This window comes from Stenella coeruleoalba (genome assembly GCF_951394435.1).
Source record: "Stenella coeruleoalba genome assembly, chromosome: 8".
NCBI lineage: Eukaryota > Metazoa > Chordata > Mammalia > Artiodactyla > Delphinidae > Stenella > Stenella coeruleoalba.
This window is the reverse complement of record NC_137154.1, coordinates 35,610,192-35,623,324: the sequence shown is the minus strand read 5'-3', so window position 1 is coordinate 35,623,324 and position 13,133 is coordinate 35,610,192. Positions and strand designations below refer to the sequence as shown.

The 13,133-nt window shown below is 47.6% G+C and overlaps 1 protein-coding gene across 1 annotated transcript in view; it reads left to right on the top strand.

Moving 5' to 3' along the window:
* Positions 1 to 10,879, top strand: part of SLC6A5 (solute carrier family 6 member 5) — a 53,132-nt gene extending 42,253 nt beyond the window's left edge. Inside the window, exons 13-15 of the mRNA XM_079930436.1 lie at positions 3,790 to 3,890; positions 7,881 to 8,048; positions 10,464 to 10,879. Of these exons, the coding sequence (XP_079786562.1) occupies positions 3,790 to 3,890; positions 7,881 to 8,048; positions 10,464 to 10,619 (425 nt within the window). The 3' untranslated portion in view covers positions 10,620 to 10,879. The remainder of the gene's footprint in view (positions 1 to 3,789; positions 3,891 to 7,880; positions 8,049 to 10,463) is intronic.
* Positions 10,880 to 13,133: the final 2,254 nt, after the last annotated feature.

Here is a 13,133-nt window from a genome sequence, read left to right as displayed (position 1 = left end):
CCGTGTTGATCAGTTACTTGTTTCACGTCCTACCCCACTCTGTCTTTCTCCACATCCTTGTGAGGGATGTTGGAGTCACACAGGCAATGACTTTTACAGGATGGAATATGTCATTCTCCAGTTCTGGCTGTCCATCCTGCAGGCTGTCCATCAAAGTGTTTTTGTTTTTGTTTTTAGTATAAAAGAAAACAAAATAACAAAACAAAACACATGATCTCTCCGGAACCCCACAAATTCAAGCTTAATTTTATTCCTCTCTGGTCCCCCTCCCTGAGCTCCATCTTCACATATGTTCTTGGCTGAAATGTCACTGTCCACCTCTCATTCAGGGTGTAAGTTCCCCCAGCTCCATTTGCTGGGGTTCAGAAAACATTAGGAACAAGAGGTTTCAGTCCATTCATAACTCACATAGGTAAATGCCTGTGTTTAAATGTTATCTTTTTAAATTAATTAATTAATTTTTGGCTGCGTTGGTTCTTCATTGCTGCGCGCAGGCTTTCCCTACTTGCGGCGAGTGGGGGGCTACTCTTTGTTGTGGTGCGCGGGCTTCTCATTGTGGTGACTTCTTTTGCTGGGGAGCACGGGCTCTAGGCGCGCGGGCTTCAGTAGTTGTGGTGCATGGGCTTAGCTGCTCTGTGGCATGTGGGAACTTCCCAGACCAGGGCTTGAACCCATGTCCCCTGCATTGGCAGGCAGATTCTTAACCACTGCGCCACCAGGGAAGTCCTCAACAGGTATTTATTAAGTGTTCACTGTATGCCCTGCATGTGGGGAGGGCAGAGGTAGTTTTCTATATTCACAGATATTTCCAACTAGCTGCCGGGAAAAGCGAATCTACTTCGTATATTGAGAAGAAGGCCAGTACTAAGCTGTGCATCCCAGCTGTGCGCTTTTGCTGCCCAGAGATAAAGGAGGGCCAGGGTAGCCAGAAAAACTTTGAGAAGGTGGAGTTTTGGAGATAAAAGAATATAAAAGTAGATAAAGACGTAATTTAGTGTTGAGTTTATTGCTAACCAAGGCAGGGAAATTCTGAGCCCACACATAGGGTTTTGGCTCCAAGAGATGCAGGCAGATCATTACATTAACTGTAAGAGAATAATATTTGAGATACACACAGGACTGGAGACCTCATTTGTGGGACCTAGTGCAAAATGAAAATGTGGAGCCCTGTGTTAAAAAATTGTCAAGAGTTTCAAGATGGCGACAGGAGAGATTAAGATTAATCCAGGGGTGGCGCCCTTCTGAGCACCAGGCCCTGTATGAGTGCTTGGCTCACAGGCTAGGAGGCTGGCCCTGGCCACGCAGTGGGGAGAGCAGCCCCTGGAAGATCATACTCAGACCAAGGGCAAGGGTATGGTTCATAAAGACAAAAGCCACAAAGTTGCATGGGTGAAAGTGATCGGTTGGTTGAAGGAGGTCCTTGACTTGCAGTTCAGGATTGGCTGGTTATACGGAGGTTGTGGTGGGCACATTTCTGGGCACCAGATCTGTTGGTTTGAATCTAGAACAGTTGCTATGAGTTCACCACTTTTTTTTTTTTTTTCCTGCTATTTTTCTGCTAATTCAGTGAGAAACAGTTGCTCTGATCCCTTTTGGAGCTCTCTTACCCCTCCACGTTCAGGGTCATGCCGCAGGCAAGTCTCCATGCACATGCTCCAGGCCCCAAGATCAAGTCCTCTGTCAAGAGTTAGCCTTCTAAATGGGAAGGAAATCCAAAAACGAGGGGTGTATGTATATGTTTAGCTGATTCACTTTGCTGTACAGCAGAAGCTGACACAACAATGTAAAGCAGCTGTACTGCAATAAAAAAAAATAAAAAGAGTTAGCTTTGAAGAGGGATCTGGACCAGCAGGCAGGATAGAGCAGGCAGAGGAAGCCGTATGAACGAAGGCGGGAGGGGAAGGTAGACACTGAAGCTGTAAGGGACTCAGGTGGGGGCGTGAGTCAGGGCGTGGGCAGGCTGTGCTGGGCGGGGGCTGGAGCAGCCAGAGGATGGAGGGACGGGAGAGCCTGGCTCAGGAATGAGCAAGGGGCAGGAGGCTTGCCTGGCGGCTCCCAGCTGGGGGACCACATTTGTGGAACAAGCAGAGCAGTCAAGGGACCTGGAGCCTGTTGAAGGCAGAGGCCTGTCGTCCAGAGCCCTCGCGGAGGCCCACGGGGAGAGCTGACTTCCAGGGCTGGAGCTGACTCTGGAAACCAAGCCGTCTCCCCTTCAGTCCCAGCACTGCTCTTCAGCATCAAACCGCCTCTTGCTGCAACTGGGCCCCCGTCATCCACCCCTCCTACAGCTCTGGGTCCAGCTCTTGGTCCCCTCTGGGGGAGCTTGAGCACTTCTACTGACACCCCCTCCTCCCATAGGAGGCTATCTGTATGTCTTCCTCTGTCTAACCTTGAACCCTGTCAAATCGATTTCCCCAGGTGAGCTGTGCACCGTCATCTCCTGGGGATGATTTAATAGCCTGGTAACAGGATTGATACTGATAATAGACATTTTTAGAATCTTTTTTTTTTTTTTTTTTTGCGGTACGTGGGCCTCTCACTGTTGTGGCCTCTCCCGTTGTGGAGCACAGGCTCCGGATGCGCAGGCTCAGCGGCCATGGCTCACGGGCCCAGCTGCTCCGCGGCATGTGGGATCCTCCCAGACCGGGGCACGAACCCGCATCCCCTGCATCGGCAGGCGGACTCTCAACCACTGCGCCACCAGGGAAGCCCCATTTTTAGAATCTTTTAAGAACTGAGGCCTGCTTTCAGGATCTCATGTGTGCTTCTGAGGGCCTCATCTTTGACCTTTGTCTCTGTTTTTGTTCCCACCCCTCACTTATGCCCAGAGGGTCTACTGTCCAGAGGCCACTCGCTTGAAGGTGTTTGATGACATGAAAGGAGACAAACCAACCAACCCAAAGATGGTCAGGTCAGCTGCTCAAAGTGTGCAGTTCTTGCCTGTGGTGGCCCGTGATTTGGGGCCACCAGTCAGAACCGCCGACTATGAAAGGGCTTGAACTTGGGGCCCTTTCAAGTGCCTTCAGCATAGCGATCCCGCGGTTCTGAGAAAGCCGTGCTTCTGATGAGCTCAGGAAACCGTTCCCTCCTCAAACATCCTCTGTCGCTTTTCCTTTCAGAGAGTGGATGCTGGTTACATGGGGTCCTGAGAATAACTCTCTTGTCTGCTTTTTACTTTACGTAGTTATGTTGATCAGCGACCAAGAAGATCGCAATCCTCTGAGTTCCAACAAAGTGGGTGATGGCCACGTGGCATTCACTTTGGTTCTTGCCTGCCTGTAGCATCTTACATAGAGCGGAGTTAAACTGACTCATGGGAGAGTGTCCTTGTGATGGTGAGGGGTAAAAAGCCACATACAGCGACTCTCCCTCAAAATCCCAAGGCTTTCCTAACACACTGTGCTTATCGATCACAGTCTTAATTGGCTTTGTCAGAGTTGGTTGCTGAGCCCGTGAGCCTACCTCCAAAAGCAGCCGCACGGGTGACGATGCCAGGTTGTGGCAGTGTGGAGACTCCCGGGGCAGGCCGGGATGGAGGTTTTTAGATGTCATGGTGGGATGACATCTCACTTTGAACTTCACTGCAGAGGGTGTTTACTATCTATTTAAATGTCCCATTTGCCTTAATCTTCCCGGCAGCGAGTCATTTGTCTGATGGCTTCCTGCATAAATAGGGGTCACGTTGACACCAGGATGGGGCCGTCCCAGCCAACGGCACTCGAGTGAGGGGCTCTCGCGCCGTCCCCTGCCGTGGCATCTCATGCTTGATCTCCGTTGGTCTCTTTGCAGGCTTGCAGAGGTTCTGTGAAGATATCGAGATGATGATTGGATTCCAGCCCAACGTTTTCTGGAAAGTCTGCTGGGCGTTTGTTACTCCAACCATTTTAACTGTAAGGACCGTGTACCTTATTGCATGGGTAGCACCCTGCATGGATATGTGATGCTTTATGTTGAACAAGACCTGTGCCTACATACAGATGAGCCTGCGGAGCTGGTAGGATGAGTATTGCTCGTGTTTTTCAGCTGAGGAAATGCAGATTTGAAGAGGTGAAGCACCTTGCCTAAAGGTGCCTGACTGATCGCGTGCAGAGCTAGGACGCATGCACCGTTTGGAGCATCCCTAGGGAACATTTCCCATCATATCTGTCTGCCTCACGTGATCACATTTCCCATGTGCTAACTGGGGTCCACGCTCTGTGCACAGTGCTTTATATTAGGGGTTCCCAACCCCTGGGCCAAGGACCGGCAGCGGTCTGTGGCCTGTTAGGAACCGGGCCGCACAGCAGGAGATGAGCGGTGGGTGAGTGCGCGAAGCTTCAGCTGCCGCTCCCCGTGGCTCCCCATCGCCCGTGTGACTGCCTGAACCATCACCCCCATCTGTGGAAAAATTGCTCTCCATGAAACTGGTTCCTGGTGCCAAAAATTTGGGGGGCTGCTGATTTATATGTATTACCTCATCTCTCCCTCACAGCCGCTCTGAGGGGTTGGTATTATAATCATCTCCATTTTACGGATGGGGAAACTGACACCCAGAGGTTATGTGACTTGCCTAGGATTGTACAACTATAATTAGCAACAGCCTGGGTTCAAACCCAGGCAGTCTGGCTCCAGAACACTTAATCCTAAACGCTGCTCAACACAGCTACTCTACAACGAATATGTATAGCAGAAGTTAGACTTTTATTGTTCATTTTTATTGCTTTTGGGGACTATCTTATCATCCTCAAGTGTGATGATGACATTTTGAGATCATCTGACATTCATCTTCTTAAAGATCAGAGCCCTTCATGAGTCAGTAAATCTGCATAGGGACTTGCAGGCATATCCTGTCACCGCCTTTATTGTGCCCCAGCTCCTGGCTTTGCCTCCATCTACTCTCCAAGCACAGTAATTGACAGAGACCTTGCCTTTCCCTCTCTTCCTCCCTGGCTTGAAGGTGTCATCTGGGCAAAGGCTGCAGGAAGCTGGCTGTAGCCCCTCCTGGGCCCAGCAGGTGGCACTAGAAACCAGATTAAGACCCTTTTACTACACTGTACCAGCTTCTTTAAAGGAAAACAAGACAGTAAAATTGTAGAGAAAACATATATTTTCCTAAAAAAAAAAAACCCAAACTGTCACAGGGTGAGTTTTAATCAAAACATCTCAATTTCTTTCTGAAAAGACAGAAGTTTAGACAGAAAAACCATTCAGCGTTTACCTCCCTCTGCATTGACAGGAAGACATCATACAGAAGCCCACATCTGTACTCAAATTTCAGAGGCTGTAATTTGTCTGAAAAGTCCCACCAGATTTGGGGCATGAGAGTTGAAAAGGACTAAGGTAGACTTTTCAGTTTCATGAATCTAGGACTGAAGTGTGTGTGAAGGATGGAGAATTACCCATCTCCTGGGAGGAAGACGGGAGACCCCCCTCCCCGCTGTTCCCTATCTCTGCTGAGCTTTGCCACGTCCCTCAGTTACTACTATACACAATTTATTCTTGGGTGGAATCAAAGTTAGAATCTGTTCCAGATTCTACCGACCTTTCCCTCCTGTCTTGGAAGAGATTAAGCTTTAGAGAATCTTATTATATTCTGCAGATGCAGACCACGTAATAATAATCAGCAGGAGGACTTGTGGTAGCTGCTTTAGTAAGTATGTCTCTCAAGCTGCCAACCACTCTGATTGGTGGGTGATTCTTCCCCCATTTTACAGTTGCCTGTGCTGAGGCTTGGAGAGGCTAAGGAGCTTGCCCAAGGCCACACAGCTTGCAGGGGGCAGAATAAGAATGGAACCCAAGGCTACCTAGGCTTCAAGATAACACATTTCTAAATACATTTCTAATACATTTCTAAAAGCCTAGTTGCTTTCATCTCCAAGTGGAGTTTGGCCAATTCTGGATTAAAATAATCCTAATCTTCTTTAGGAGCAGAATGTCAGGGGAAAGGGATTCTAGGGCCTTGCTGTGTTTTTCTGAGAAAGTTCCTCAACGGTGCTGTGCTTTACTCGATTTCCATTATAAAACTCACCTCAGAAGCCTGTGGAGAGGTCCCTGGTTCGGTGGCTTAATTATCCTTTCTCATAGCCAGGTTCATCTGAGGGCAGGGTTTTTGTCAAACCTGACTTGGCAGAGGGAAATTGATAGCAAGACCAAGTTGGCACAGATAAATTTGATGTGATATTTGTGTCATAGGAAATGGGTATCAAAGGACCAAGGCTAACCCTTCTTTTTTTTGCCACTTGCCCTTCTGTAACATGGCTATCTTGTAGTAGGCTAGAATGAGCTGAGATTATGGGTTTAAATGACTTGAAAAACCCTGAAATGAAATTGATCATTTTTATATGTGCCTTCATGGAATTATAGAGCTATAAATATTCTGCATGCCATTATTGTACACATAGGCGATCACGTGACTGAAGTATGCACACACATAAGCAGATGTATTGCTATTTATATAGTAAATGAAATGGAGCAACTTACCATAATTACATGAGGCCATGCTTCCAACAGACTGGTTAATAAAGCTTGTAACTCTAGGGGCCGATATTTAAAAGGGGGCCTAGAGGAGAGATCTCTTATAGGAGCAGTTTTCTCAACCACTGTCTTCAGTCTCATGTTGCTTCGAATACATATACTGAACTGCTGTTGCATTGAAATGATCACTTGCCCCGGCAGCCCGGGCTTTACAGCAATCAGGCAGATGCCTTACATTTGTCTAAGGCTTCACACTTTCCCCAAACACTTCCATATATTATCTCGCCTGACATAATTCCCTCTAATCATTTTCAGGCAGTTCTTTTACTGCTTAAGATAGAATGAGAGAGCTGGGGAGGAGGGAAGGACTTAGGCAGGTACATTGTTCTAGGCGGAGGCTGGCATAGGCGGGATGAATACAGGGAAGAACTCACTTTTCTGAGGGCGGTGCCCCCTCCCCCAACAGAGGCTTGGCTAGAGGGTTAGGACCCCTCTTCTGTCCTTTTCGGTGCCTCTTTTTCCAGCATATCTGTCGCCTTGTTCCTCCTCAGCTGCACTAACTAAGACTTCAGAGGGTTCGCGTCCCTGTTGCCAGCCAAAGTGTGCAGTGATGGGGGAAAACGGGGGGGCTCCTGAGTAAATACCAGACTGTTGTTCCTGGAAAATCCCTGTGTTGTGTACCTGGTGTGAAGTGGATCTGTTATATAGCAGAGAAGTCTGAGACATACAGGTCCCTCAGCCAATTAGTGGTAGAGCTGGGATTAGCCTGCCTGTCCCCGGCCTCTCGGCTCACGGGTTGCTGATGAGGCCCGTTCACCTCGCATCAGTTGAGGGGTGGGCTGGGCCTCCACTCTCTTTGTCCCACAGCTGATTATAGGACCAAACTTCCTGCTCAGCCACTGCTTGGGGACCTCTCAGTCGGCCTTAGAGGCAGCTCCTGCAGATGGGCTCTTCCCCACTCAAGGTGAAAGCAAAGTAGATTTTATTCATTTTTCACATTAATCTAATGGATTTTTTCCTTATAACAAAAGCTTGATTATCCATTATAGACAGTAGAGACACCCCTCTCCTTAAAAACACCCACCATCCCCTCTCCTGCCTCCACCCCTCCGTCACCTCGGTGTATAGCCTTTAAAATCGTCCTCTCAGCCAGTCTGTGTGTATAGACCCCCATATGCATTGCTCAGTTTTTATGGGATGGCGAATGCAGCATCAGCGGCCCAGTGTGTGTCACGTTCATCTCTGTGAAATCCAGTTTCTTCATTTAGAAAATGAAGTAATAATACTTCCCTTTCAGGGTCGTTATTGGGGTAAAATGAGGTAATAGACAAAGAAGCAGCCAACTCACAGCAGGCGACCAGTACCTGGCTGTTGAAGGAATACTTCACATCCCCACCCTAACGCGTGTGTTTCTCTTTTCTTCCCAGTTTATCCTTTGCTTCAGCTTTTACCAGTGGGAGCCCATGACCTATGGCTCTTACCGCTACCCTAACTGGTCCATGGTGCTCGGATGGCTAATGCTCGCCTGTTCCGTTATCTGGATCCCGATTATGTTTGTGATAAAAATGCATCTGGCTCCTGGCAGATTTATTGAGGTAATTGTATCAGCTCCCTCTCCTGCCGTCCCCTCCCAGGGCAGAAGCTCCGAGAGCTCTGTGCTTTAAAAAAACGAAAGATTTGGTGAACTTATTCTAAGGGGAGGCATGGTGATTAAGTGGTTACAGTTGCTACCGTTTCTATTAAACCCATTTTTATTACGTATTAGTCCTCTAATGGAGGGACTCAGCCAGTCCAGTGGCTGAGCAGTGGCTCTGGGGAATAAACGATCAGAGTGTCGCCTCTCTCCTGGTGCTTCCCCCTCCTCTCCCCTCATCCAGAGCTTAAATCCCAGTGTTTGGTTTTTAACCACACATCAGATTCCCCCTTTCCTGACGTTCCTCTCTGTCCGAGGTGCCTCCCCTCAAACACCTATTACGATTACGTTTAAAATCACTCCCCCTTCCTGCTATGCCTGTGTTAGGCATGGCTGAGGGGTCCAAGCTGATCAAAATGTCACCATCCCCGAAGGATGTAATGAAAGGTCCAGGGCATGCCTGTTATAAGGCATGTTGGTTGTCTTTGTCTGTTAGTCCCTTGCTGGACCCATTTCCCATTTCTAATGCAAAAAACTCCCCACCCTCACTCCAGAGAGGATGGTAAGGGGACTGCCACTTGCTGAGCCACCAGTGAAGTGTGGTCAGGCTTTTGTTACTCATGAGAAATCACGTGCTCAGACGTGTGAGGAAGAGATCGGCACTGCCTTGCCTTGGCGGTCCAGAGGGCTGCCATTTTGGTCTGGCCCAGGGACTATGGAAATGCAAATGATCGGCCTCCAACTCTGCTCCGCTGAACTAGACTCTCAGGGAAGTAGGACTCTGGCGTCCATTGTTTAACGAGCCCCCAGGTGATTCTGATGCAAATTCAAGCTTGAGAGGCATTGGATTAGACTCAGGCAAAGAAACACCTGCTGATGAGGGTAGTGAAGAACAGCTGGGTGGGCTTTGCTCTTGGTCAGCCAGATTGAGGAGGAGAGGGCCCTGGAGCATCTCTCGCAGGCTCCGGAGGGGAGAAGCAGATGGGAATAGAGCATGTGAGTAAACGCCTTACACGCATGTCCACGCGATGAGGAGGTGGCCTTTGTGGGGTTTTTTTGTGGGTTTTTTTTGCGGTACGCGGGCCTCTCACGGCTGTGGCCTCTCCCATTGCGGAGCACAGGCTCCGAACGCGCAGGCTCAGCGGCCATGGCTCACGGGCCTAGCCGCTCCGCGGCATGTGGGATCCTCCCGGACCGGGGCACGAACCCGTGTCCCCTGCATCGGCAGGCGGACTCTCAACCCCTGCGCCACCAGGGAAGCCCTGGCCTTTGTTTTTATTGGACTAAAGATGGAGGCAGAGTTGACAAAGGGAGATGCAGGAGTCTTCTTACTGAAGCAGTGTTCCAGTTTCCATCCTCAGGAAATTGTTATCTCCTTAAGGTAAATTGACTCAGCCCTCTCACCGCCAGGGATGGCTTGCCCGAGCCTCAGATGGACCTCCTACCCACTGACCCAGAAATCTCTGTCCCTCTGAACAGAAGCTGCTTTAGCCTCTGCTACTTTTGTCTTAGGCTGAAATCCTCTAAACTGATGAGTCGGCAATATACATTTATTATGGTTGGTGCGGGACACGAAGGTTGCAAACTGATGATTAAGGGGAGATTAAACTAACAGCTATAAGAAGCATCTTCACTTTAATAGGTAATAAACACATACCTGTTCCCTCTTATGTAGTCAGAAATATGTTTTCTTTCCTTTTTCTAGAAAATGCTCCAGTCAAATTATGTTCTCCATGAAAGGTTCAGTTGACGGATTAGAAACATTCCCATTATTTTTAGCTTGCCTGCAAGAACCCACACTTCTGAACCAAGTCAGAAGCGTGTATTTTTGTCAACAGATAATTAAAATCTTTGCTCACTCCTGGCAGTGTATCTTTGTGGTTGAGGGTTTTTTTTCTGGCCATTTATATACTTTGGGGAAATATGCTAAACAAAATCCAATTATTTTGATATAACAACTCACTGTTGAGGCTACAGAACAAAAGTGAGTACATGTCCTTTGCAGACTGCATTTGGCAGTGGAGAGAGCAGCTTGTAGATCCTCTCCATTTGGAGGGGAAAAATGTATAATTAAAATCTGGGCCCTTTATTCTCTATTAATCTTGTGCAAGGCAAACCCTGGGCAACTGTAATATTGCTTGCAGGGTGATATAAATAATTTCCAGTGAACTGAACTAAGTCTCCTCTTAACTGCATCCCTGGCCTTGTTAATTAATGGGGCTGATCTTCCTAACTGCTTCTCTTGGTGGGGGACCTCTTGGTTCCAGGAGGCGTTCTGGCGAATGTGGTCACACGCAGTTTGGGGATGGGTGGGTGGTGCCTGGGGGAAGAGGGTGCTTTGCTTCTGTGACCCTGTGTGTCTTTGGCTTCTTTGCAGAGGCTGAAGTTGGTGTGCTCGCCGCAGCCGGACTGGGGCCCCTTCTTAGCTCAGCACCGTGGGGAGCGTTACAAGAACATGATCGACCCCTTGGGAACCTCTTCCCTGGGACTCAAACTGCCAGTGAAGGATTTGGAACTGGGTACCCAGTGCTAGTCCGATGGCATGGGTGGCCCAGACTTGATTCCGTTTCTGCTCTCTGCCTTCCCCTAGTGTTTTCCCCAGCTCTCTTCCCATTTTTCTTCTTCTCTCTCCCCACATCTCGGTTCATACCCGTGCACGAGAGTGGTGACTTAGAAAAGTAGGACATAGTGTCGCATGCTGTAGCCAGGAGCTAGATGGACCACTTGAAGAGCGGTTTGCCTGTGTCCATGCTGTCAGTTTCTGGTGGGGTTTACCCCGCAGGCTCGAATCAACTAGGGGAGCGCTTTCCAGCGAAGTCTCAAGTAGATGTGCGTGCGCTGGTCAGTAGAGAAGCGTCCTCTGTGGTCGTCACCGGTGGTGCCGGTCAGGCTTATGCAGCAGGATGGCAGGATAACCAGACCGTTAGTTTGGACTCATCTGAGCAACGTAGTGATTTCATTCCGACACCCAAAGTTCAGGACTGGGTACCTTTGGAGGGTCAGCAGTGGTCAGAAAATGGTTTTGAGTAAGACGAGCCCGTGGATTTGGACACCCCCGAGGTGGTGAAGTTCCCATTTCCATTCATGATTGGGGCTCTGTTTCCTTCATCTGGACCAACTGTCTCAAGTGTACCAAGGACTCAGATGCTTTCTCTCTGCAAACTGCAAATCTCAGTGAAGAGTTGGTTCTCTCCCCTCAGTTGTCTTTTGTTGGAATAACCATATTTGTGGATTCTTTGGATCCTTTCCTCCACCTCTGCATTGTATTTGTGCCCAAAGTTGTACATTCATAGCAGAGTGCCCTTTTTGTTTCTCCATGACGTCTAGCACTGTGGTTCAATGTCACCATTCCATGTTTCTTCTCTTCTAAATGTCTTTCTGTGAGCTGTAGCTACCTTGTCTTTCAGCCTCTGGGAAAACAAGACTTACCCCGGTTCTGTCTATATATTATATATATAAGACACAAACTCTTAAAAAACATAATGTCTCGGTTTTTACTCTTCATTTTTTCATTCACAGTCAATGCCGATTGTGGCCATAGAATCAAAGAAACGGAGAGTTGAAGAGAAAGCGACCACAGTATTCACTGCACTGGTAGTACATTTAGGTCACTGTATTTACAGAGATTTCCGATAGGTACAGGTTAGGTCAGTAGCAAGTGAGCTAATTAAAGCTATAGCTTTTAAGACTACATTTAGCTAATTCAATTGTAAGAGTTCCCAATTCACAGTACTCATAACCACACTCTAATGAGAGCGAATCATAAGTCCGCAGAGGTTGGTGAAGCCGTAACCTTTATTATCTTCTTGTATCCTGAACATACATATATGAGATTTCTATAATGTGATATGTGTTCACGTAGTGTGTACTCGCAGTGGTGTTTTCTGTCTTTATAAATATCTTATTAATCACTGTAGAGATGGTGAGTGTAGGATAGTGTAGTCTGCGTTTGTTTTTTTTTTCCCTTACAGTGATAATATCTAAACCTAAAATTGTTTCCTTAGGGGAGACCATTTCAATCATTTTCTTATTTGTCTTCATATTACAGGGTCTCAGGCAAAGTTTTCAGTTCAAATCTTGTATACTGGTGTGCCATTTTCATCCTGTTGAACAGTAATGAAACGCAACAATAGACCTTAAAGTAACACTTTTTAAAAAATGACTTCATTTGTTAAGGAAAAAGGAAAATCTCAACTCATCTTACTGAGCTCTCCCTTTTCTGGGGCAAATATTGTTGTCATTTGCCGGCACTGACGTGAACTTCCGGTTTTCAAGAGCAGCCTGTGGAAACTTTCAGAAAAGGAGACAAAGATGGGTTTCGAACTTTAGGTTTTTCATCTCTTTTGTCTGCAGGGCACGTTTGTTCTTCCCCCTCCTCGTTCTCTTCTTCTGCTTACCTCCCAAAGCTAGAACTTACTAGAATCCATCACAGAGACTGAATCCTAAGCTTCCCCTAGACTTAGCTTTAGGAAGCTGAGTTGTGGCTTCCCCTGTCCCAGTGTTTCCCATAGTGACCTGTCTGCCATTAACACTGGTTTCCCCAAGAAAGCCATATTGTAGAGAAGCCCCCTTTGCTGTAGCAGATTCTGCATAGTGGTACCAAAAATTAGCCTCTCCAGTTGATATCTGATGAGGTGGGAGAGGAAGGAAGCACTAACTTAGGTTTGGAAATGTTCTGCAGCCTTTCCCATTTGAAGGTTGAAGAAGAGAGCTGAAATCAATTAGCATTCTCCCATAGGACTGGTACGTTTGTGTCAGGATGAGTGGTTTTTGGCTTTCCTCTCTTGCCTCTTGGCTAAAACTTGAGTCTGATGCTGGATGCCAACCCAGTTTCTGTTAATTATTGCTGTTGTGATTAAAAGAAAGGGGGAAAAAACTCATGGATGCTGCCAGATTTGTTTTGTACACATTGCAAGTTAACTTAATTGTCAGAATGGGGACAGCCTCACTAGCTAGTGTGTTTTGCACTTGGGGGCAGCGACATCTGTATTCATTACAATTTGTCCAGTTAAGACCCAGGACCTGTTCCCTGAGCAGCTGGGTTTTT